We start from the raw sequence: 23,826 nt of genomic DNA, 5'->3' as shown, positions 1-23,826 counted from the left end.
GTGTGGCTGGGGGGAGGCCCCTGGGCCTTGCTGTGGCCAGGCCAATGACAGGGCAGGCTAATTGCAGGGGCCTCAACCACAGGGTGGCTCAGGGCTCTGATTACCCCACCCATGGTCCCTTCCCTCCCTTTGCCTGCCCACCCTGCCTCGGGTGGGGGCGTGGGTCGGTCTCTGTCTAGCTGCTGTACTTGGAGCCCCCCGAGTAGCCCCCCTCTTGTGACAGCCAACAGTTGGTCCAGCTATCTCCAAAGCATGCCAGCAGAGATGAGTCCCGGCTGCAGGCCAGTGGTACCCCAGCCCCATGCTCAGTGTGCACTGCTCTGAGCCAGCCCCTGAGGCAGAGGTTGTGCTGGCCGGGGCCTGGGGTGCAGATGGAGCACGGCTCCTTCCCGGGCACTGGTCCTACATTGGACTAAGGACAAGGCCAGTGCTCGGACTAGGATGGAGACAGTGTTCCAACACTGAGCTCCAGGTTTGGCCCAGGAAGGGAATCAACCCATGCTGGACACAGAGGCTGGGAGCAGGGGTCAGCCTGTGTGTAGCCGGGTACATGTCTCCAAGCAGGGGATGGTCTTCTGGTCTCCACATTTCGTGGGGAGAGCAGACATTGTCCAGCCCTTGCCCAGTTGCTGAGGACAGAGAATACGCGGTCAAGCCAGGCACAGAGGAAGGTCACCAGCAACCCTTCCAGCCTGTCTCCTGGGCAGGTTGAAGGACCCTGGTCAAGTTCAGGCAGTTGGCTGTCATGGGCCGGATCAGCCAGGCCAGCACACACATGCTGCCACCCTGTCACGGCCCCTTGGAGGGTTACCCCTCCACAGGCACAGGTGGGTGTGCGTGCGTGCGTGCGCGCACACACACACGGCACACACACGCGGCACGTATCAAGCTATGTCAGCCCTGTGGGTGAAGGGCCACCTACCACCCCCACCTGACGCCTGTGCCCACATCTGGCTCCAGGGCTGCAAAGGCAAGTGTCTTGCTTCATGGGGACAGTCCCTGGCCAACATGCTCTGCTTCAGCAGACCTGCCTGGGCCTCTGCGGCACTGCCACCGGTTGAGCGAGAGACTGTGGGCCCCTGGGGGAGCCCCACCAAGTCGCGGGATCCATTCTGAGGCCACAGGCCCTCAGGGAGCTGGTCTGCAGCTCGGCCGCACTCCCTGCAGCCACCCCCTTCCCTCTCCCCCTCACGGGGCTTCAGCCCATCACAGTTTGTCTGCCTGGTGTCTGCTTCTTGGAGAACTTGGACTAACTCTCCACTGAGAACAGAGAGCAGCGGTTTGCAGATGAAGGAGGGGCGCAGACGTTGACGGGACCCGCTTACTTGCTCTACGCGAGCACGTGACTGTGCTTCCCAGCCGCGTGGAAGGGAAACTTGATCCTTTACGAAATCCTCACGTTCAGGAGGGAGCCCGTCAGCTCCTCAGAGCAGACAAAGCTTGCCCATTCCTCAGGCAGATCTGCTGCAGCAGGCTCGGCCCCCGCCAGGATTTCCATGGCAGACACCATCTCGCCTCACCCTGGGGAAACCCAAGTCTGCTGTGCCAACTGAGGGGCTGAAGCCCAGGAGGAGACAGTGGGCAGAGCCTCGGCTGAGGGCAGCCTGCCCAGGACAGGCGGGCCCAGGGCCATGGCCTTGAACTCACGCACACTTGGCCCCAGTCCTTCTGGCTGCTCAGAGGAAATGCAGGGTCTTGCTCCACACCCCACTCCCCTCCCTTCCTGGCTGAGGAAAGGCATGTGACAGAGACCATCCAACTTGACTGAAGTGGCCCAGAGGCAAGAGGACCCAAGGACTGAGGATGCTGAGTGCTCACAACAGCCCAAGAGCACCTGGACCCAGCCATACCTGATGCGCCCTCGTGTGACACCGAAGGTTCCTTTGTGAAGCTGCGACTCAGTGTCCCAAGTAATCCCACAGGAGACTGAGTCTCCCCCACGCCCCTCATCCTGCTGTGCTCCCCATCAAGGCCGGCATCTGCCTCTGTCTTCTCCGCAGAACCGTTGGCCATTCCCCCACCTCACCCTGTGGGGTCCTAGGGAAGGGGCACTGAGGGAGGGCGGGAGCAGACATGCTGTGTGAGGCTGCAAGAAAGCGGCCCATCTATGGGGGGTTACGCTGGGGAGGGGATCAGGCTAGAGGCAGAGTCTTGAACTTAGGCCAAAGAATCCAGACTTTCCTTGGAACCCGTGAGCCTGGCTGCCATGTGGAGGAGGGCGGGAGGGGGCGGCAGGCTGGGAGGGCGTTGAGGAGGGGTGGGTGCAGCCAGCGGGGGCACCCACAGAGGGAGTGGCCGGGGCGAGGACCCGAGAGACACCGCTGAAGCCAATAGCCCTGGTCGTTTTGGGGGAGGGGGCTGGACTGGGCCGATGAGGGGGACTCGGTGGGGCTGGAGGGCCCAAGGGTGTTCCAGAGGGGGTCCTGTGGGCTCTGCGCAGATGTTTAATGTCTTCAAAAAATCTTCCCAGGAAACTCTTGGAGCAGAACTTGCCCCTGCTTCCTACAGGTGTGACCTTTGTATCCGGCCAGCTGAGCAGGGAAAGGAGACCTTGTGCCCTGCAGGGAGAGGAGGCATTGTGGGGTGACGGCACACACTGGGGGCTACCTTGGGGGTCACGTGCCCCGGACCCCAGGGTGGGTCTGGGAGTAACGGCCTACCTGGGGACAGGGGGAGCCGATTCTGTGACGGCCACAGCTCAGCCTCCAGCGGGGGGGCCCAGGGCCCTGCTCGGGCAGTGACCTCAACTGTCACAGAGCCCTCGGAGAAGGAAAAGTCAAGCTTGCTCCCCTGGTAGGAGATGCCAGAGACGCACACTCCGGAGACCCCCGCTGGACACATGGGGTCGAAGGTCAAACCGACCTCAGTGATCCTGCGGCGAGGGGAAGGTTCCGTGAGGAGGGGGGTGGCGGCAGGTGGTTGCCCTTTGCCTGCCACTGCACTCACCTGAATCCCGTGACCCCAAAGAGCACCGCCTGCAGGAAGCCCCCCATGCCTGTCAGGAAGTTCACGGCACCCGACCTGTCTGCATTCTCTGTCCACACCTGCAGGGGGCAAGGCAGTCAGTGCAGGAGATGGGCGTGGTCGGCGTGTAGGTCGAGGCTCTGGCCAGGCTGACCTTGAAGGGCTCCGTGATGTTGGCGAAGCTCCTCTCCAGGAGGTCCCACGCCCGCCCGGGTTCCTTCAGCTCCATCCAACCCACTGCAAACATGCTCTGGGGACAGAGATCAGAGGTCAAGCTGGGGTGAGGCCCACTGTGGGGGTAAGGAAGACTGAGGCCAGTGGGACAGGGCTGGGGCTGCCACGAGGACCACCACCCCACACCCTGCAGTTTCCTTACCCAGGTCATGGCAGGGCCCTGGGGGGACGTCACAGCCTCATACATCTCCAGGTTTTGCCTGCGAACTTGAGGACTCAGGGGGAAGGGGACGGGGTACCCCAGGAGCACAACATCTGCCTGCTTCACCTCCTCTCCTGGGGGGGAGGGGGAGGTGCTGCTGATGGGGTAAGGTGGGGAGCGCGGGGACCGCTCTGTTGGAAAGGGGGCATCCAGGGCGGACACGAGGTCCTGTGGGAGGGGACAAGGGCCCTGAAGGAGCTCCAAGTCCACTCACCAGGCTGGTACCCGTCAAACTCAGGGTGGAAGTTCAGTTTCGGGTCAAAGGGCACCTTGATCTTATCAGCCACCACCAGCCACTGGTTGGGGACGGGCTGACCCAGGTCCTGGGCCAGGGCAGCAGCAAAGCGTAGGCTAGGAGTAGAGATGGGGAGAGGTGGGCTGCAGCCCCAGCACTCCTGGCTGGCCCCCTGCATGGTGGAGGTGGGGCGGGTTCTTGGGTCTGACCTGTTCTGGACCAGGACGTTGGTGTACACGGAGTTGTTGACCCCTGAATGGTATTCGTCAGGGGGCATGACTCCTGGGCACATAAGTACAAGGTGGTATTCAGTGCAGGGTCTTAGGGACCTGCCCCTGATGCCAGTCGCCAGTGTGGGCCCGGCAGCATCAGTGCTGGTGACCACATGCTGAACTGAGAAGCATCCACCTGCTCCCCCACTTGGGACCATCCACTCTCCCTGCCCCTTCCCCGTCATCCACACTCCTCCCACCATGGCCACGCTCTCACCCTTCAGGTGGAACTTCTCCTCCCCAGGGCTCCACTCTACGCGGCTGCACCAAAACTCAGCCACGGCACTGACCACATCCCAGCCCCCAGCCTCTCGGAAGAGCTGCAAGTCCTGAAGAGCAGAAGGTGGTGCATCAGAGGCCGTGGCACCTGTGATTCTAGTTCCCACAGGTCACTGCATTTCTTGCCAACGCCCACCCTTCTGAGTGCCCAGAAATGGAGGCCTGGCTCTGAGAGGCTCCACCGGACTGGCCCAGACAGGAAGTCATGGCAGCGTGGAGGGCGTGGCCTCGCTAGGTAGGGGGTCACACGTGGTGGCACAGTGACACCTCACCTGGGTGGTGTGGTAGTACAGCCAGAAGGCCAGCACCACGGCCCCGTTGATGTGGATCTCCTGGGTCCCATAAATAGCCTCAGGGCAGACCTCCAGGCCGGAGCCCGCGCTCTCCCAGGCAAACTTGGCTCCCTGGGGGGTTGGGAGGGGATGGAGTAGACTTGACTCCGCTCTCGGGGGGCCGGGGGTAGCCCACCCCGGTTCTCGACGCTCTCAGCCTTCAGCCATGGAGGGCAGACAGAGGCGGGGGCACCAGTTGTCCCGGGTGCCCTCGTGGGGGCCTGCGGGCTCTGAGTGCCCTCTGTGTGGCCCCATCGTGGGCCAGGTGGCTTCTGCCCCGTTTCCACTGTGTACTGACCCTGGGGCAGGGCAGTGAGGGGACCCCCTGCTGGGTCCCGGTCAGGCTGTTGTTCCCACATGTACAGGACAGGCTGAGGATGCCACAAAGCCTCTATAAGAATCCAGGACATTCCAGCCCCACCCACGGAGGGGGCTGGGGTGAGGGATGAAGGCCTGGAGGGGTAGTATGGGACATCAGCCCTTTGGGGGGGCCCCGTAGGGTAGGTGCTCAGTTCCCCTCACCTGGTAGCCTAGGTTCTGGGCGTTGTACAGGGCGCCACCGAGCGTCCGGATGCGGTACTGCAGGAGAGCCCTGGCGGCCTCTGGGTGGAACATCAGGATACTGGGGAACATCCAGAGGTCCTGCGGGCACAGCCGAAGAGCCCCCTTCTTATGGCGCTCTCACTCCTCTCCCCCCACGGGCCACATCCAGCTCCCTCCTCTACTGCCCCATCTGGGTCTGTCCTGGGCCCTCTGCCTGCCAACCCCACAGTCCCATCCCCAGCGCAGACGCTCCTCAGGCCTGGTCCCCAGCGGGCATCTGCGTCTGCTCAGGGCTCAGGCCAGAGTCTGGGCGTGGGCAGCCTGGGCGGGGTGGGGTGGGGTGGGGTGCCTGCTCTGTTGTTCACTAGCTGCCCGACCCAGAGTGAGCAACTTAGCCTGAGCCTCACCTGTAAAGGGAGCACAGCACCAGCTTCTCCAGCATCAGGAAATGTGCAGCAGCACCCCGGCCCCTCCCAAGCCCAGCCGTCAGCTGGTCCTGGCTCCCTCACCTCGCTCCACCCTCGCTCCACTCAGCAGCCACGAGGGTCTTCCCAGAGCCCACGGCTGCCCATGCCCTTCCCCAGGTAAAGTCTCCACGGCCTCCTCGGCCCCCTCTACAACTGCTCTTGCTGCAGTGGTGAGGGCACCCTGGACAGATGCCCTGCACCTGCTCAGTTCTGGGCCTCTGAACCTTCTGGTCCCCTTGCCTGAATCACATCACTCGTTTTCACCAAATGCCTACACAGCCTTCAGCCGAGACACTACTTCCTCCAGGAAGCCTTCCGTCTGCCACGGTCCCTGTGCCTCCCCAACCACAGCCCCATCCCACGCAAGACAGAGGCAGCAGCTCTGTGTACAGCCGGCTCTGCAGCAGGTGCGCGTTAAGGGTGGAAGGTGCACACCTGGTCCCAGAAGACGTGGCCCCAGTAGCATTCCTCACGGCTCCCGTTGGAGAGGCCCCCTGGGCTGAGGCCGTGGCAGATGTATCCTGGGGCCCCGGGCTGGGGCAGGGCACTGAGCAGGTAGTAGAGAGCTCCACGCAGGGCCTGGCGCAGACGCAGGGGCCCCTCCACATCCAGGCCACAGCCTGCCCAGAGCTGGGCCCAGGCCTGTGCATGGGCCATGTAGAGAGTGCGCCTGGCCTGCAGCTGCAGGGCATCGGCGAGGCAGGCCTGGGCTTCGGCCTGGCTGCCACCCACCACCGTCAGGAACTCCCATGTCCCATCCTCCTCCCCTTCCCCAAGGGTCAAGGCGGGGGGCACTGGCGTCCACAGCATGTGCACCTCCTGCTGTGCCCCACCAGGCTGCTCGGGGGTGAGTGTGTGGCCGTACAGGTACCTGCAACAGGATGGCCGTGTCTCAGGGACGGGCTCCCTCCTCGGGCCACCCAGCCGGCCCCCCGCCCCCTCCTCACCGGGCTCCCTGGAAGTCAGGACCCAGATGCAGGTCCAGGTCCGGGCTTTCTGGGGAGAAGGCTGACTGCAGCAACACAGTGATGGGCCAGCTCCCTGTGGCCAAGCGGGTGATGGACACACTGAAGGCCAGGACGTGAGGCAGCGTGCGGTGGGCATAGATGCGCTGGGAGGCCCGGAAGCTGGGGCCCTCCAGGGTGTGCAGAAAGGAGCCTGGGGTTGGGGGAGAAGACAGGACAACTCGCACACCCCACTCGGGGCTGCCGAGGACAGTTCCAAAGCTGTCGGCCTTTCTGGGCGGGGAGTGGAGTCACCTCGAAGCCCCATATGCCCTGTCTGGGAAGCGACAGCTGCACAGGGGCCGCCAGCTCCTGCCAGCCCAGGAGGCCCGTCCGGCTGAAGGCCTCACAAAGTGGCCTCTCAGGGCTTCCTCTTCTTTGGGAGTTGGCATCCTCTGGATGGGACCTCTGTCGGGTCTCCCACTCGCTTGGAACAATGGCGGAGGGGAGAGGGAGGTCAGGCAGTGGCTACCTGTGTTAGTGTCCAGGACAAAGGTCTTGGTCAGCTGCTCTCCTGATCCTGCAGGGGCCTCCAGCTGGACATTGAGGGGACTGGGCAGAATGGCCCGGTGCGTATCCCCCCAAGCCCCATTGTACACGCCGCTCACATGCAGTGTCTCATGATACACGCGTGTGCCCAAGTAGGCATTGGTCACGGTGGCCAAGAGCCGGGGGTCACTGGGCAGAGAATGGGCAGTGAATCTGGTGGCGTCCTTGCCAGCATCCTCCATGGAAAGGTTGGCTCAGCGGAGGGGCCTGCAAAAGGGGGAGTCAGAGGCCCCCACCATTGGTTGGGCCTCCCTTTTCTGTAAACCCCGAAGCTCGCCTTGGAACCTGGCTAATGCCCCCACGGGTGGAGGGACGGGCATGACCCACCTGGGCAGCCCCGACTGTCCAGAACCCCACTCTCAAGCCACCCCAGGAAACATCCTCAACCCTCAGAGACCCTCGCCCCCAATACTGATCTCCGGGGACACAGCAGAGGCCCCGGACTCCCACCTTAGGGCCTCAGTCCCTTCCAGCTCTCTCAGGGCGCACCGCCTCGAAGCCGTCCGGCTGGCGGGAAGGGAGGAGGCCTCAGCCGGCGGGCCTCACCCTCCAGGAGGCCGGCTGGGTACGGGGTGGGGTGCCGGCAGCAGCTGGGGGTTGGGGGGCAGGCGGGCCGTCGGCCGCGTCCCTGGGGCTCGCCGCAGCCCAGCCGCGTCCCTCGGCTCCAGCGGGTGGGCGCCGGACCGGAGGGAGAAGTAGCCAGCGGCGGCCTTGTCACCGGAAGGCCCCGCGGTCCCCGCCCCAGGGAGCGCAGGGCGGGCCGGATGGAACGTCCCCACCCCCGGGGCGGGCGGGCCGCCTCGACCAGCCGTGCCTGCGAGGCCGCGAGGAGCCCAGCTCCAACTCTGCCTTGAGTCTTCTCCAAGGGTGGATCTGAGAGGGACGGGGTTTCGCCTTAGGTGTCCCCTCTCTTGCCGCCGGGTCCTGCTTCTCTCCCTGAACCCCCGTCCGGCCCGGAGAGGTGAGGCAGGTCCCCCTCCTGGAGCCCCGCCTTCCTTTGTCCCCGCCCCACTTTCTGGCTCTCCCCAGCCTCCTCTCTCAGCCTGTCTACCCACTTGCCCCCTGCCCCGCTGCAGGCTCCAGGCCCTGGGCCTGTCTGGACCTCGTCTCTCTGGCCCTGGTCTGACCCGAATGACTGTGCTCTGACCACTCGCCCAGCCAGAGACACTCGGATTCAACGTGGCCCTGAAACCTGCTCTTGCCGTGGCCTGCCCAGCACAGGCCATGGTGACTTCACCCATCCCGCTGCTCAGGCCCGCTGTCCCCACACCTGCATCCACCGACGCGCCCCCCTTCCAGGGCGTGCCCGCTCTCACCGTCCACCCTCAGTCCAGGCCGTGCTCCTGGGTTAATGCAGTCCTTGTTCTGGCCCCACAGCCCTTGTCAGCAGAGCCAGAGCCACATCTACCCCAGGAGTGGTCAAGTTCTCAAAGCCTGCAGTGGTGCCCACCTCACCTGCGGGACAAGCCACCCAGGGCGCCCTCCCCACCCTCAGCCCCTCCCGCATCCCGCTGCTGCCACCCTGGCTTCCTTGCTGCTTCTGCACCATTCCAAGCACGCTCCCTGTCATGGATTGAATGTGATCCCCCCACCAAACCTATCCGTTGAATTCTAATCCCCAGTGTGATGGTATTTGGAGGTGGGGCCTTTGGGACATAATTAGGTCAAGAGCTGTCAAGAACGGGATTACTGGGCTTCCCTGGTGGCGCAGTGGTTGAGAGTCCGCCTGCCGATGCGGGGGACGCGGGTTCGTGCCCTGGTCCGGGAGGATCCCACATGCCGCAGAGCGGCTGGGCCCGTGAGCCATGGCCGCTGAGCCTGCGCGTCCGGAGCCTGTGCTCCGCAACGGGAGAGGCCACAACAGTGAGAGGCAAAAAACCCCCCAAAAAACAAAAAAACGGGATTACTGCCCCTATAAGAAGAGGCCCAAGAGCTCGCCCTTTTCCTACCCTGTGAGGACACAGCCAGAAGACAGCCACCTGCAGGGAGAGGGTCCTCACCAGACACCAAATTGACTGGCATCTTAACCTTGGACATCCCAGCCTCCAGAACTGTGAGAAATAAACCTCTCTTGTTGACAAGCCACCCGGTGTGTGGTATTTTGTTATAGCAGCACGAGCCAACCAAGACAGGCCCCTTGGTGGCCTTTACACTTGCTATCCCACTGCCTTTTCCTCAGGACATCCTTAGGGTTGATCCCTCCCTTCCTTCCGTTTTCAAATGCCTCGTCCACAACCAGATTTTCCCAGACTACTTACATGTAAGAGGAAACCATTGGCTCCAGCCCCCCAGTCCCCTGCTTTCCCTTCCTCCTAGAATGCCAGCTCCAGGAGGGCAGGGATTTTTTGTCTGTTCTGTGGCATGAATAACTGGATTATGGAAGGGAATTTGGGGAAGTGAAGGGGCTGACTGGGGTCCCAGAAGCTGGCCAAGTCCAGCAGGGTTGAGCAGAGAAGACTTCAGGATTCGGGGGCTGTCAGTCGCTGGCCCTGCCCATGGAGGCCAAGCCTCACGTCAGAGCTTCCTGCATCAGGTTGTTCCCCTGAGCTCACCCAGGAAACGGGGGCTACAACCCTGTCCCACTGAAATGGGCTGGGGACCAAAGGAAAGAGTATGAGCACCTGTTAGGATGCCTGGCTAAGTGCAACAGAAACCAACAAAAACAAATCCCAAGGAGAATTTATCATCAGTGCATGGGGGCGCTGCCCACCACCTGTGCCATCACAGCTCCCATCTGGAGCAGGGGCTACTGCTCCATGTCCACTCTCCTCTGGCCTGTTTCTGAAGTCCTCAGACAACGAGTGGACACCTCTGGGCTCAGACCACACAGCCTCAGGGATGGCTTCACTCCTAATGCTGAGACCCAAATTCCTGAGGAGGGAAGGTGACCTACCTAGCTTCAGCCAAGGGTCAGCCCCTGCTTGATCCCCTATGGCTGGAGCCAAGTAGTGGGCTATGGGTGCCCATACTGCGCATGGGCACAGGATCAGCAAATGGGTCATCCTGCACCAGGTAAAGGCCAACACACTGTAGGTTCTCAATTCCTGGGGCGCTCAGCATCACCCTTGTTGCTGAGGGGCGCCTGCGATGGGAGGGCTGGAGGGTCCCAGTAGAGGAACGTGGGTGGGGCAGCAGTGGGGTTAGGGGAGGGGAGCCCCTCCTCCTGGTGGGGAGGACCTGCCCCCAGGGTGTGGGGAGGTCTCGGGGGCTGTCCAGGAGCAGGTAAGGGGCCGTGTCCGTCTGGGTCTCCCACCTGCCTGTCCAGAGCCCCTCAGGCTCAAGAGTTGCCCACAGCAGAGAGCGCCAACCTCTCGCCCTTGGAGTGGGGAGGGCTACTCCGTAGGGCTGACTAGAGCCCTCCCCCGGGGCCTCAGGGGTCACTGCCGAGCCCTTTGTGAGGCTGGGGGTCGCTGTCCAATGCTGGGTGGGTGATGGCCAGTCCCGCCTTTGCTGTCCCCACAGCCCACAGCTCCTGCAGTGACCGCTCGCTCAGCTCCACGGAGGTTAGACTGTAGCCGTGTGCAGAGGACGGAAGTGGAGTTGGTGGGGGAACAGGGCTCGGGGAGGCAGTGATGGGGAGCTGTTGGCCTGGGTTATGCCAAGGCACACAGCGACGGGAGGTGGCCACTAAGGGGGGCTGTCAGAGGCTGGGGGAGCGGGTAGGGACTAGGGGCCAGAGCCTTGAGGGGAGTAAAAGCGTGTCAGTCCAGACTGTGGCCACGTGCACCAGACACTAGATGGACATTTGGTCTGGCGGAGTGGTTGAAGCCCAGGGCTGGGGCCAGGGATTTAGGGGGTGGGTCTCCAGGGGCTGAGTTTCAGCGGGTCCCTCGGGAGGGCCCTGGGCGGGGCTCCTCTGTGAGGTCTGGGGGAAGCCCCTGGTGCCCACCCCAAGCCACGGTGGAGATGCTGTGTTCCTGCACCTTTCCCGGCGCTGCCCCCACCTGAGGCTTTGCAGGCGGCACCCTGGGAGCTGCAGGACGGCACACAAGTAGGTCGCCATAGTCCCCGACAGCTGGCAGCCACTGAGGTCCAGGGTAGTCGGCACTGGGCTCTGCTGGAGCAGGCCAAACACGTACTGGGAACCTCCTGGAGGCCCAGCTGCTGCACCCTAGCGGGCAGTGCTGACCGCAGGAGCTGCTCTGGGAGCCCCCGTCCCCTCCTTGGTCCCTTCCAGGCCGGCCCTCACCTGAGTGTCTGCAGCCGGCACTGGGGCCAGGCCAGGCCCTCACTCAGTGCACGCAGGGCGGCCTCGCTGAGCCAGCTGTGGAAGAGGCCCAGCTCCGTCGGGGCCTCAGAGAGGTCTCTGCAGACCAAGTCGGGAAGTTTGCAGTGGGACAGCCTGTGTCAGGAAGTACATGGGTGCCCAGCTGTGCAAGCTGCCCACTCCCTGGGGGCTGAGGTTCAGTCTGCAGACGTGCTGGCTCCACACCTGCCTCCCTGGGCCCCACAGAGCTTCTCCTGCCCTTTGTCACCATGTGTGTCCCTGCTGGACTGCACTCCCCTCTTCCCTCAGGACATTCTCCACCAGCTTTTGGATGAGCCAATAAGAGACCTTTTTCTCAACACGTCTAACTCCATATAATTACCCACCAAGTGCAGGTGGGCTGAGCTTATCTAGTTAGCCAGTCCCTAACACTTGGGCATTATAAATAACGCTGCGATGAACAGCTTATGCATTTAGCTGGGCAGTAGAACTGATGGGCCAAGTGAGCTGATCACTGTTTTGGCTCCTGATGTTTATGCCAAGTTAAGTCACCCTGTCACCACTGACACGTGACTGTACCTATTTCACCATATGCCCCATCGGTATGAGTTCTTACAGTCTTTCTTACTTTCTGTTTACTTGGTGGTAGTGAACAGTAATTGGAAAGTTTATGTACTAAGTACTGCCTCATTAATTCTCACTCACATCAGCCTTCTGAGGTGGAAGCTACTGGCTCCATTTCCCAGGGGAGGAAACTGAAGCTCAGACAGACTGGCCTGTCAAGGGCACAGAGGCAGGCAGACTGGCCTCAGAGCCCGCGCCCTGAACACCTTCCATATCTGCTTGTAAGAATCCAGAGGGACCACCCAGCAGTTTACAATAGCACTTAGCAGCCCTCCTTGGGAAGGAAAACACAATCTGGCCTTCTTTATCCCTCCCCCAGAATGCTCAGCTGTACTCTGCTTCCCACTCAGACTGGGGCCAAGCCCTCCGTCCTAACTAGCACCTAAGCTGTTGCCGGAGCCCTGCGCCCATCCCCTCTTCCCCCTTCTGTCCTGTGTGGGCAGAGCCTGTCGACCCCAGCAAGGGACACCAGAGGCCACAGGTTCTCAGCCTGTCCTCTCAGCCTCCCCAGAGAGGGCCACACCTCTGTCCCTGCCCAGGGTGTCCTGCTCTGCATCCCTTCCAGGGGAAGGGCCGGGGGCACGTTCACTCACATCAGGGTGTTCAGACCACACTGTCGGTCGGTCCACTCGCAGAGTGGATGCATTGGGGAGCCCGGGGCTTTTCTCATGGTGGTTCGAGAACTACTAAGAGAGAAAGGAAGGTGAAGGCCCCAGCTCCTTCCAATCCCTCACTCCCGCAAAGGACTCCTTCCTACGGTCCTGAGGTATTGGAGCTGCTTCTGCCCTCACCCCCAAGCTGGGCCAGGACCCTCCTCCCTCTTCATCCCAAGCCCAGAGTGAAACCACTCAACTGTGACCACAAGCACCTCCCCACTGAAGCTGTCTATGTGAGTCCCATGGAGGCATGTCACCTGCACACACCAGGTGGGCCTGTCCTTGCACCTGCAGTGGTCATCCCCAGCCCCAGCCCCTGTCAACGTCCTGACATTCGTTCTCCCAACAGATGCTGAGCACCTGAGTCAGGTGCTGGGTTGGAATTGACTGCACAGAAACAACGGCACGAGCTTTGCCCCTGGAGGAGCAGAAGGTCTGGTGGAGGAGATGGGCATGGGCAGATGTCATGGCATATGGTGGTCAGTGGGGCATGTCTCAGGCCAAAATGGTCTCAGGCCAGCTGGGATGGTTTGGAAAGGCTTTGAGGATAGGCAGTGAACAGTATTCTGGGTGGAGGGAACAGTAGAAGCAAAGGCTCAGGGCACAGAGGGCGTGGTGTACGCCAGAACTTATGAGAAGGCATCATGGTGGGTGGGGGCAGTGCTGGGAGGGTTGCCTCGGATGTGGGTGCTGAGGTGTGGGGCATGGTGAGGACACCTTGGGAGCTGCCTTGCAAAGAGGTGGGAAAAAACAGCCTGAAGTCGTGCCTCTCCTCTGGGGAGCAGGTGTCAGGTCTGGACACACTCCCCAGGCCCAGATGGACACTTCAGTGCATAAGATGCACACACGCCACACACAGAGGGCCTGCAGAAGAGGGCCGCCCTGCTCTGGGGACTCACGAGCTGCCTCCCAGGCTGCCCTGTAGCCGCTTCGTCAGGCTCTTCTTTTTCTTCTCCTGTGCAGTGGGCAGTCTGCAGCTAACCAGCTGCAGGGCCTGCCCCGCCGGGCAGCACCGCACGCAGTAGCTCAGGACGGCCAGGTCCATTCTGCTGAAGTGCACTCGCTCCAGTGCCAGCTCAGGGAGGCCGCGCAGGGCCTGGTGCACAAGGGCGCCCTCCTGCGTCTCGTACCGGCAGTACAGCAGCTCCAGCAGGTCGCTGAGCTCTTCGCCCTCCTCCTCCTCTGACTCCCCGGCGTCCTGGAGCGCTTGGGTCCCCTCCGTCCCCTCTGGCGCCGCCCTGGGGCAGCCCTGGCCCTGATCCTGCACCCACCTCAGGACATCCTGCTTCCCGCGTTCTGAAACCGCGCAGCCGAAGTGGTGCTCGATGTCGCGCATCCTCTCTGTGTTCAGTAGCCCGAAAAGGAAGCGCGTAGTGAGCGCGAGGTGGCCAAGCAGCTCCGGGTCCCCCCGCAGAAGTGCCCCTACGCCGCCAGCAGGTGGGGGAGCCCCTTCGTCCTCCAGCAGGTAGGACAGCACGGCTAAGAATTCCTGGAAGGTCTGGTCGATGAACCGGTAGGTGACCTCGGTTTCCAGCACGCCTGGCACATCTCCTTCTTGCTGAGAACCTGCGCCTGGACTTTGGAGCCGCAAAGCTCCAGTCGTTCCATGTCCTTCTCAGAGAACTGCGCCCTGCCCCCGAGGACGCCTTCGCAGGCCAGGCGGCACAGCTCGTGCAGCTCTTCCTGCAGGCGGGGTCGGTCGGCCGCGGGCGCCGAGCTCAGGACGCTGCCGATGAAAAGCAGGTACACGGACGTGGTGGTCTTGGAGGTGCGCGACAGGTCAGGACCTGGAGCAGCTGGCGCAGAACGGGACACACGATCCAGCACACGGCGAAGCACAGCGAGAACAGCGTCTCATTCTCCTTCGCGAAGCGGTAGGCAGGCCCCGCCCTCCACTCGTCCTGGAAGAACTTGTAGAAGTACTTCTTCTTGTCCTTGTCGGAGGGGCCGCGCACCTCGGGGCGCTGCGGGGAGCACAGGCGGCGCTGCAGCCTCCCGGGGGCTGCGGCGAGCGCGGTTACCAGCACGCGGGCCGTGGGCAGCAGCGCCTCGCTCGGCAGGCCGCCCAGCATCCGCGCGCCGCTCGCGGCCTCAAGGGGGTCTGTGCAGGGCGCGGCCTCAAGGGGGTCTGTGCAGGGCGCGGCCTCGGCGGGTCCTGGCGCCGGCAGTTCGTCCACGCCGTCCAGAATGAAGAGCAGCCGCTTGGACTGCGCTAGCATCTGCCAAACCGGCGCGCTGCGGTCGGGGTACTGGTCTAGGATCCGGTCGGCCAGGCTGCACGTGCGCGGTCGCTCCAGCACCTCGCGGCAAGACACAAAGAAGGCGAAGTCCACCTGGCCGTGGTACAGCTTGCCCGCCGTCCAGTCGTACAGGATTTTCCTGGCCGCCATGGTGTTGCCGATGCCCGCCGGGCCCTGCAGCACCACGGTCGGCGGTCTCTGGCCCTCCCCGTCGCGGCCGAGCAGGCGGTTGAAGGTGTGGGTGTCGGATCGCCGAGCGCGCTCCGGCTCCGGCTCCTCCGAGGGCCCCAGAGCCTTGTGCTCCAGGCCAGCGCTTTCGGGCGCGATGCGCAGTTTGATGAAGCGCTCGCTCATCTTCACGGAGCGACCGTCCCTCTCCTCCACCTTGGCGCGCTGCCCGAGCACGTGCTCTCGGTATTTCTTCTTGTACTCTTGGGGGCAGGGAAGGGCCAGGCAGAGGAGAGGGGAACAGGGGGTCGAGGAGGAGGCGGGCTGTGTCAGCCGCCTCTCAGGGGCCTGTTGCCCTCCCCGCCGGGCTCAGACCTCTGTTTCCCCTGTTGCGCCACAGTCCCCCTCCCATCCGCGCTCCTCCCTGGGACCAGCTGTCAGGAAACTCCGAGTGATTTCGAGGACACTCGTACTCCAAACCCAGGGCTCAAGGCCCGGACAGCACGGGGCCTGCGCCTCCCACCGAGAGAGACCTACCGGACACGGAGAGCAGCGCCGAGGAGCTGGGGCCGAGCCCTGAAAGGGAGGACTGCGGTGAGGCCCCGCCGACTGTGCGGTGTGGGGAGGGGCGCAATCACGGCTCGGGGCCACCCGCAGGATCGGAGCCCTGGGGCCCGCGAATTTGTGGATGAAGCGCGCCCAGGCCGGAAGAGCTCCGGGGCTTTTCTGGGGAAGCGGAAGGATGGAGGCCTGTGGCCAGGACTCTGCCCAGGCGGGAGGGAACGGAGGGCGGGGACCCTGGCGAGCCCCACCCCGCGCTCACTCCGCAACCGCTGCTCCTTGAGCCGCGCCGCCACATCTCGCACGCCCGTCCTCTTTAGGGTCTTTCGCGCCGCGTCCAGCGCGCGCTCCGGCCCGTCGAAATGGATCAGGTGCTCCGCGAGGTCCACGGCGTCCGCGCCCTCCAGCCGCCCCCACGGTTTGCGGCGGCCGTCCAGCGGCGCGTCCCGCAGCTTGTGGCGGAAGCGCTTCTACCGCTCCTGGCTCAGGTCTTCGAGCGCAGCCAGGAGCGGCTCCCGGGCGGCGGCAAGGAGGGGCTCCGTGCTGACGGCGGGCGCACGGGGTTAGCACGCGTGCCGTGCCCCGGTGACCCCGGCCCCTCCCCGCCGCTCCGGACCCCAGCCCCGGGCGCCCACGAGCGACAGGGGCTTAGACGCGGCCCCCATCTATCCAGGTGGCTCCAGGCCGACGCTCGATAGCGCTCTACCGGGAGGGTCGTCCTCTCCTCCCAGAACCCCTACCGAGGACTTCGCTCCAAGGCGTTCCAAAGCTTTGGGCGGGCACTGGCCGCCGCTGACCCAAGAGTTAGGGGGTGCCTTCCTGCTCCGCACCTCCCTTTCTGCTCATTCTTTCCACGCATCCAGGTCAAACGTCCAAGATAAGATGTCTACCAGGGCCTGTGCTCTCCCCTTTCCTCCTTTTCCCTCCTTTCCCTCCGTTCCCTTCCCCAGGAGCCCGGAGCAGTTGGCCTCAGCAAGGAGCTGGACTCACCACCTGGTCCAGGCTGTGTTCCGGAATTCCCCAGGACATCCGTGCTCACTGGACCCTTTGGTGAGGCCCAGCCTGAGGGCCTTGCACCAGAGGCTGAGACTGAGCCCCTGGTGGGGGACAGACTCCACAGATGCCCTCTGGGGGGATGGAGTCCCTAGAATACTGAGCCTGGGGGACAGCGGGGGAAGGATGTGTGAAGGACACGGGGTGTGAAGCCCCAGGAAGGCAGCAGGGTGAGGTGGAGGACCCAGAGGGCTGAGGCCAGCCGATTCCCAGCGACTGCTCTGAAAACCCACACGCATCCAGAGCGGGAGCCTCTGGCTGGTCTCCAGAGTCTGGCCCCGAGGTCTAGCACTCAGGGGCAGAGGTGGGGATCAGAGAGGCGACCCCTCCCTAGCCTGACTGGAGCCATATCCTAGGGGCATTGTCCGGCCCCGTCCATGCCCCAGACCCAGGTGCTCTAGCTCAGCCAACACGGAGATGTCTGTCCGGCAGTCACCAAGCTCCCAAACTCAGGCACTGTGGCACCTTCGCACGACCGGTGTTTAAGAGCTCTGCTCAGTGGCCTTTGGTTTTCTACTGTTCCTTTATTCAGTTCACGTTCTCTGAGAACCCATGGGGTGTGGCAGCGAAGCATGGTTGTGAGAAGTAACTGCAGAGCAAGGTGGGCTGTATGGAGGAGGTGGCTGGCTCAGAACAAGACCTTAAACTTTAAGGCCTCAAGATTGGTTAAATTCTGAAGGCAGAGGTGAGCGAGGGCTTCCTAGGTAGAGGGGGCAAAGGAGGGACATGCACAGTGTCACTGGGGAAAGGAAGGCTGTCACCCAGGAGCCAGGAGAAAATGGGACAGGGAAGTGCTCTGTGGCCTCCCAGACCTGGCTTAAGCAGGTTGATGGGAAGAGCTTTGGACATGAGGAGTGTGTGTGACTGATGGGTGACCACGTGGGACCCCATGAATGTGGGTTTCTACTGACAGTGTCTGCCTGTGTGTAGTGTGGGTGTGTGTGTATGTCTGTGTCTGTTGGTGTGACCACCCTAATACTGTGTTTGCGTAAGTGTATCTATGGTAGGCTATAGAATAGTCCCCAAAGGTATCAGCTCCTAGTTCCTGGAACCTGTGAATGTTCCCTGAAATGTCAAAAGGGGCTTTGCAAGTGTGGCTAAATTCAGGATCTTGAGATGGGGAGATTATCCTGCATAGTTATTATTGAATGTCATCACAAGGGTCATAGGATGGAGACAGAGGGCGCTTTGGCACACAGGCAGAAGGCAATGTGACACTGAGGCAAGAGGCCAGGCTGCTGGCTTTGAGGATAGAGGAAGGGGCCACGAGGCAAGGAGCACGAGGAACACAGCCCTAGAAGCTGGAGATTCAGCTGGAGAAGGAAGACATTCTCCCCTGGGGCCTCCAGAGGGAGAGCGGCCGAGCCATCACCTGGACCTCAGCCCAGTGAAGCTGACTTTGGGCTTCTGCCCTCCAGGACTGTAAGAGAATAAATGTGTGTCGTTTTCAGCCACCAAGTTTGTAGTAATGGCTAAGCAGCCACAGGAAACGAACACAGTATGTCTCTGAGTGTGCATTTCTGTGAGAGTGTGCCTGCAAGAACAGGGGCTGCGGCATCATCACTGCCTTTCAGGCTCCACAGGTCATCCCTGTGTTCAGTACCGCTTCCTTCAGGAGCCTGAGAGCTGCCCTTGGGGAGGGAACCCAGAGTCCTGGGAGCCTCTGTTCTGCTGCCCCTTCCCCAGGAGGAAAGAGTCCACAGAGGTGCCCATTCTACCTACGAGTTTTGTTTCTATTTAAGACAGACAGTCCCCACCTCTCCTTGAGGAAGGCGCAGGGAGAAGGAGGGGAAGGCTGTTTATCCGCGCTCACACCTCCCCCAAGGCACCCTCCTTGCTCCTTCTTGCTCCTAAACTCCTGCTGCTGCCCTGCACATGGGCAGCCTCCTGGGCACAGGCAGGATGGGTGGGGGGAGAGCCTGGAGGACACACCGCCAGCACACTTCCTGGTGGGAGGGGCACTCTGTGCTTTTTAAACAACGTGAACAAGTCTCTCTTGTTCCCACAGAGGCCTGAGAGGACGGAGCCGTGTGCCTGCCTGGTGTGTCGGAGCAGCCCCACCTGGGCCAGACCCAGAGCAGGGACGAGACCCTCCAGACCACAGTGTGGGCAGCGCCCAGCAAAGCAGAGGAGGGGGCAGCATCTCCGAAGAGTTAGGGTCCTGGAGACAAGCCCTGAGCAAAGTCTGGCCTCAGCTGCCAGAAGGACGACTGCTGTGAGCCCTGTGTGGGGTCCCAGATGCTTCGACTTGCCCCTGACTTAGCTCCTCTGACGCGCTGGGATTCTGCAGAGGGGGCTTTGCCAGGGAAAGCAGCAGCCTAGACCACAAAAGCAGATGTTTTAGAGCTCAGCTGTGGACAGAATCTGGCCCTGCACAGCGCTGGGCCATCACGGGGCCCCTGGCCACAACCCCATCCTGAAGACCCGGTGCGGCCCTCACTGATCCCCTCATTGAGCCCTGAGATGCTGCACAGACAGACTTCCCACACAGGCCACGGCTGTATTTCTCCTAAATGCACATTCACTTTTCTCTCTTAATAGTATGAATTCTTTTTTTTTTTTTTTTTTGCGGTACGCGGGCCTCTCACTGTTGTGGCCTCTCCCATTGCGGAGCACAGGCTCCGGACGCGCAGGCTCAGCGGCCATGGCTCACGGGCCCAGCCGCTCCGCGGCATGTGGGATCTTCCCGGACCGGGGCACGAACCCGTGTCCCCTGCATCGGCAGGCGGGCTCTCAACCACTGCGCCACCAGGGAAGCCCTATACTACAAGTTTTTATATGCTGTATTATTGTTATTTTTCATCTTAAAATGTGTTTTTTCACAGTCTTTTTTCTTTTTTCTTTCTTGCACAACCCTTTAACATGTAGAAAAACCATTCTTTACTCACTGCCGTACAAAAATAAGACATGGGCTGGATTTGACTCAAAGGCCACAGTTTGCCAACCTCTGAGACAGAATGTAGTTTTTTGAGCCTGGGTTCTTTCACTCAGCACAATGCATCCACGTGGTTGTGTCTTGGTAGTTTGTTCCTTTTCATTGTTGAGTAGTATCTCATTGTGTGGATTTTATATGATGCTTTTTAACTTGGTCTGTTCATTTAATAACCATTATGTTTTGGACCTCTTTTCACGCTAGTGTATATAAATACATCATTCTTTTTACCTTCATCATAGTTGCCCGTGGTACAGATGTAGAAGTGCTTTAACCAGGGTCCTATTAATAAACGTTGGATTAGTCACATTTCCCCTACTATAAAGAGTGCTGTAGGAAACAACCCGATGCATGAACATTTTTACGTGCAGATCAGGAAGTTATGCACCTCACTTCTACTCAGAATCATGTAGCCAATCCTAACAGCAGGAAAGAGTGGGAAATGTAGTCTAGCCATGTGCCGGGAAGACAGGAACAGGGAATCTGGAGCACGACTAGCAGTCTTGGCTGCACTACTCATTCGTGTGTTCTGCTGAGCTGTCTTTCTATTGCCACATGCATGGGTTATATATAATTATATATAAATATATATGTATATATATATACACCCTCATATATATGTTATATATAAATTATATATATTATTAATTTTTTTTTTTGCGGTACACAGGCCTCTCACTGTTGTGGCCTCTCCCGTTGCGGAACACAGGCTCCGGACGTGCAGGCTCAGCGGCCATGGCTCACGGGCCCAGCCGCTCCGCGGCATGTGGGATCTTCCCAGACCGGGGCAAGAACCCATGTCCCCTGCATTGACAGGCGGACTCTCAACCACTGTGCCACCAGGGAAGCCCTATATATTTATTTTATATAAAATTATATATAAACATATGTATATAAACATATATAAACATACACACACACTCCCACATGGGAAACTACTTTATAACCTAGAGTACAGTGCTTATTTGCAGTTTCTTTTGCCTTTATTCTTACAGAGTCCACTCATTTTTAAAAAATATTTATGTATTTATTTATTGTTTGCTGTGTCTGGTCTTGGTTGCGGCGTGAGGGCTCCTCATTGCGGTGCGCCGGCTTCTCTCTAGTTGTGGCACCCAGGCTCAGCAGTTGCGGCACGTGGGCTTAGTTGCCACGTGCCATGTGGGATCTTAGCTCCCCAACCAGGGATCGAATCCGCATCACCTGCATTGGAAGGTGGATTCTTAACCACTGGACCACCAGGGAAGTCCCAGACTCCACTCATTTCTGAAGTTACTTAAGTCACCATCTTTCCCCCACTCCCTTCCCTGAGATTCTTTCGTACATATGTAATATGGTTAGATTCTTTCATGACATACACTGCATTAGTCCTTGGATCCCCTGACATCCCAAGCGGTACTTTTAGTTTGCAGACATTAATGTTCACTCTTTGTGCTGTAAAGTTCTATGAATTTTGACAGGTGCATAATGTTGTATATCTACCTGGTGCCCAGATCCTGATTTCTAGTGCCATTCACCAATAAAAGGGACCAGGGTTCCTTGGCTTATTCTAGCACTGGGGCAGAAAATATACAAGGTGATTCTGGAGCATTTTACAGTGCCAGTAAGTAAGAATGTGTTCAAAACAACAAAACCCCCCCCCCCAAAAAAAACTCCATCATGAAAAGGGTATGCCAAAGGGACACAGAAGCCAAAAGAAAGAACTCCCAACACCAAATCTGGAAACATTTGAGGAACAAGATGAAGTAGTATTGATTATAACCAAGGCATAAGATAAATACCCATGAGTCCTTACTGATACGTCTGTGCCCTTGACATGATGTGACGAGAAGGGTGCTTTACCTCTGTGGTCGTCCTCCCAAACCCCATAACCAAAGAGAATCCTGAGAAAAACAGGAGACAAGTTCCAATAGAGGGGTACCCTATCACATACCTGAACAGTTCTCTTCAAAACTGTCCAGGTCATCAAAGACAAGGAAAGCCTGAGAAACTGTCATAGCCCAGAGGAGCCTAAGGAGATGTGACGAGTGACTGTCATGTGGGGCCCTGGATAGGGTCCTGGAATAGGAAAAGGACATCAGAGGGAAACTGAGGAAATATGAATAAAGTATGGACTTTATTTACTTAATAATGATGTATCAATATTGGTTCATTGATTGTGACAAGCGTAGCATACAGTTGTATTAGGGTTCTCCAGAGAAACAGAACAGGACATAGATATGGATAGAGATTGATTATAAGGAATTGGCTCACATGATCATGGAGGCTGAGAAGTCCTGAGAGCTGCAGCTGGAGAGCTGGACTCAGGACACCTGACTGTTAGCTCTGTCCTGAGAGCCGGCAGGCTTGAAACCCTACAAGGGCTGATGTTTCAGTTGAGTCCGAAGGTAAGAAAAGACCGATGTCCCCGACGAAGCAGCTGGGCAGGAGCCGCTCTCACTCCTGGGAGGGTCAACTTTTTGTTCTATTCAGTCCTCCGATTGGGCAAGGCTCACCCTCATTTTGGAGGGCAACCTGCTTTACCCAGTCCACCAAATGTTAATCTCCCCCAGAAACACCGTCACAGATACACCCAGAACAATGTTTGATCAAATATTGGGCATCATGGCCTAGCCAAGCTGACACATAAAATTAACCATCACACCAAGAGCACTGTGAAAATGCCCTATCGACTGGCACCAGTGTTTCTCTGTGAGCACGTCCCGTAGGAAGAGGGTAGAAGCTGAGTTTCAGAGGGGGGCATGCAAAGCAGGGAGGGAGGAGGAAAGGGGCAGCCCGCCTCTCACAGAATCTCTACCCATGAGCTTCACTTTCGGTAAATTCTGCAAAACTTAAGAAGTACTTAGTGGAAGTGTGTTTTTGTAGATTAAAGGAGGGGGCTGAGTTTTGCAACCTGGATGAGATTTTAATTTTTCTGAAAGTGCTCATTTAGTTTTGAATGAAGTTATGAAGCATAAAGTTTTTATATGACATGAAAATGGTTCTCAAACTTGATTGTGCATCAGAATTCCCTGGGTGGGGGAACTTCTTATAACAGATGACTGGGACCATCCTGGAGTTTCTAACGGATTTCTAACAAGTTCCCAGGTGATGCTGATGCTGCTGGTCTAGAGACCACACTTTGAGAACCTGCGTTTTATGTGGTGAAAATAGATTTCCAATGCGATAAAAATAAGATGCGAATGTTTGCATTTGTGTGCATTTTTTCTGGGTCCTTGATGCTAAAAATGCCTGCTGCAGAGGGCGGTGCCACACGGTCAGTGCCTTACTTCAAGAGCTTCTGTGGTTCCGAGTGTGGACACAGGGTGGTGCCATGCGTCCACAGTGTCCACCCCAGACCTTCCAGGTGGCCTCGCAGCTTTGCAGGGGAGGGTGTGCACGGTGGCTGGTCTAGCCCCCAATCCCCGCCTCTCCCCACCCATGGGCAGCAGGGACAGGTCTAGGGTCTAGATCTAGATCAGAGCTGGATCCATGGATATGTGCTGCGGATGAAGGAGGGACACTTCTGTCCACCAGAGCCCTGGAGAGCTCTTGCTAACCCTAACTTGTCCAGGACAGGCCAGAATAGGCCTGGCAGGCCCCAAGCCCTGTTCCCTCTCCATGGCCCAGTTTGTCCAGCTGTTACACGTGGCCCTCGTCCCCACCCTGCACCCCCAGGGCCTTTCACTACCTTGTTCAATGTGACCGCCACTTGGCCACTACTGCTTTCTCCATGGGGCACATCGTTTTCTTTCCAGGAAAAGGCAGACCCCAGTGGAGAAGGCTGGTCCAGTACACAGGGCTGCACTCTGTGTGGGGTGGGGGGGAGTCAGCACGGCCGTGGGCATGAGGGAGAGGCTGGGCCAGGCTTCCCACCCCTGGCAGCCTGGGTGTGGGTGCGGGCAGCAGGGATCTGCAGAGTTTGGTTCTGGGGACTAAAAACCCGGTTGGGGTGTGGCCTGAAGCGGGCTGCCATGGGTGGTAGGAGCCCCAGAAGCTGCATGAATGGGAGGCGAGCAGGGCAGGTTTGTGCTTGGAAAGGTTGGTGGGAGGTGGATGTGAAGGGGCTGGAGCTGGCGTGGCTAGGTTGAGCACAGGCCTGCGAAGTCTCTCTCCCCTGGAGGGCGGCCCCTAGCTCCCCGGTCCTGGTCCTCACTCAGACCTCACCCATCAGCGCGGGGCTGGCCAGGGCCTTGCTTGCTAGACTGGGGCTAACGCCCCGGAGCACAGGGGGCACTCTGCTGCCCGCCCCCCGCCTACACACCCACCCCACTCAAGCCGGGATGGGTGGAGAAGGAGGCCTGCCTCAGAGCCCCGCCTGCGTGAGG

General features: G+C 59.8%; 2 protein-coding genes across 2 annotated transcripts; both read right to left on the bottom strand.

The window, feature by feature from the left end:
• Positions 1-2,477: 2,477 nt before the first annotated feature.
• Positions 2,478-7,263, bottom strand: PGGHG (protein-glucosylgalactosylhydroxylysine glucosidase; the record flags this gene model as incomplete). Its single annotated transcript, XM_079708751.1, has 13 exons — positions 2,478-2,558; positions 2,661-2,872; positions 2,947-3,044; positions 3,119-3,214; positions 3,341-3,474; positions 3,615-3,751; positions 3,845-3,917; positions 4,125-4,236; positions 4,459-4,590; positions 5,041-5,160; positions 5,964-6,399; positions 6,476-6,686; positions 7,005-7,263. 13 exons carry the CDS (start codon positions 7,261-7,263, stop codon positions 2,503-2,505), a joined length of 2,076 nt encoding a protein of 691 aa, XP_079564877.1. The 3' UTR covers positions 2,478-2,502.
• A 3,188-nt stretch (positions 7,264-10,451) lies between these two features.
• Positions 10,452-23,474, bottom strand: NLRP6 (NLR family pyrin domain containing 6; the record flags this gene model as incomplete). The annotated part of the gene is given in 13 exon segments (XM_079709445.1): positions 10,452-10,590; positions 11,026-11,164; positions 11,167-11,192; positions 11,271-11,423; positions 12,506-12,598; positions 13,468-14,111; positions 14,114-14,361; positions 14,364-15,239; positions 15,514-15,552; positions 15,800-16,007; positions 16,011-16,080; positions 18,348-18,477; positions 23,375-23,474. Coding segments are annotated over 13 exon segments (2,865 nt in total).
• Between the last annotated feature and the right edge of the window lie 352 nt (positions 23,475-23,826).

Source organism: Hyperoodon ampullatus, assembly GCF_949752795.1.
Source record: "Hyperoodon ampullatus genome assembly, chromosome: 7".
Classification (NCBI taxonomy): Eukaryota; Metazoa; Chordata; class Mammalia; order Artiodactyla; family Ziphiidae; genus Hyperoodon; species Hyperoodon ampullatus.
The sequence above is the reverse complement of the archived record's forward strand: the minus strand, read 5'-3'. Positions and strand labels throughout refer to the sequence as shown.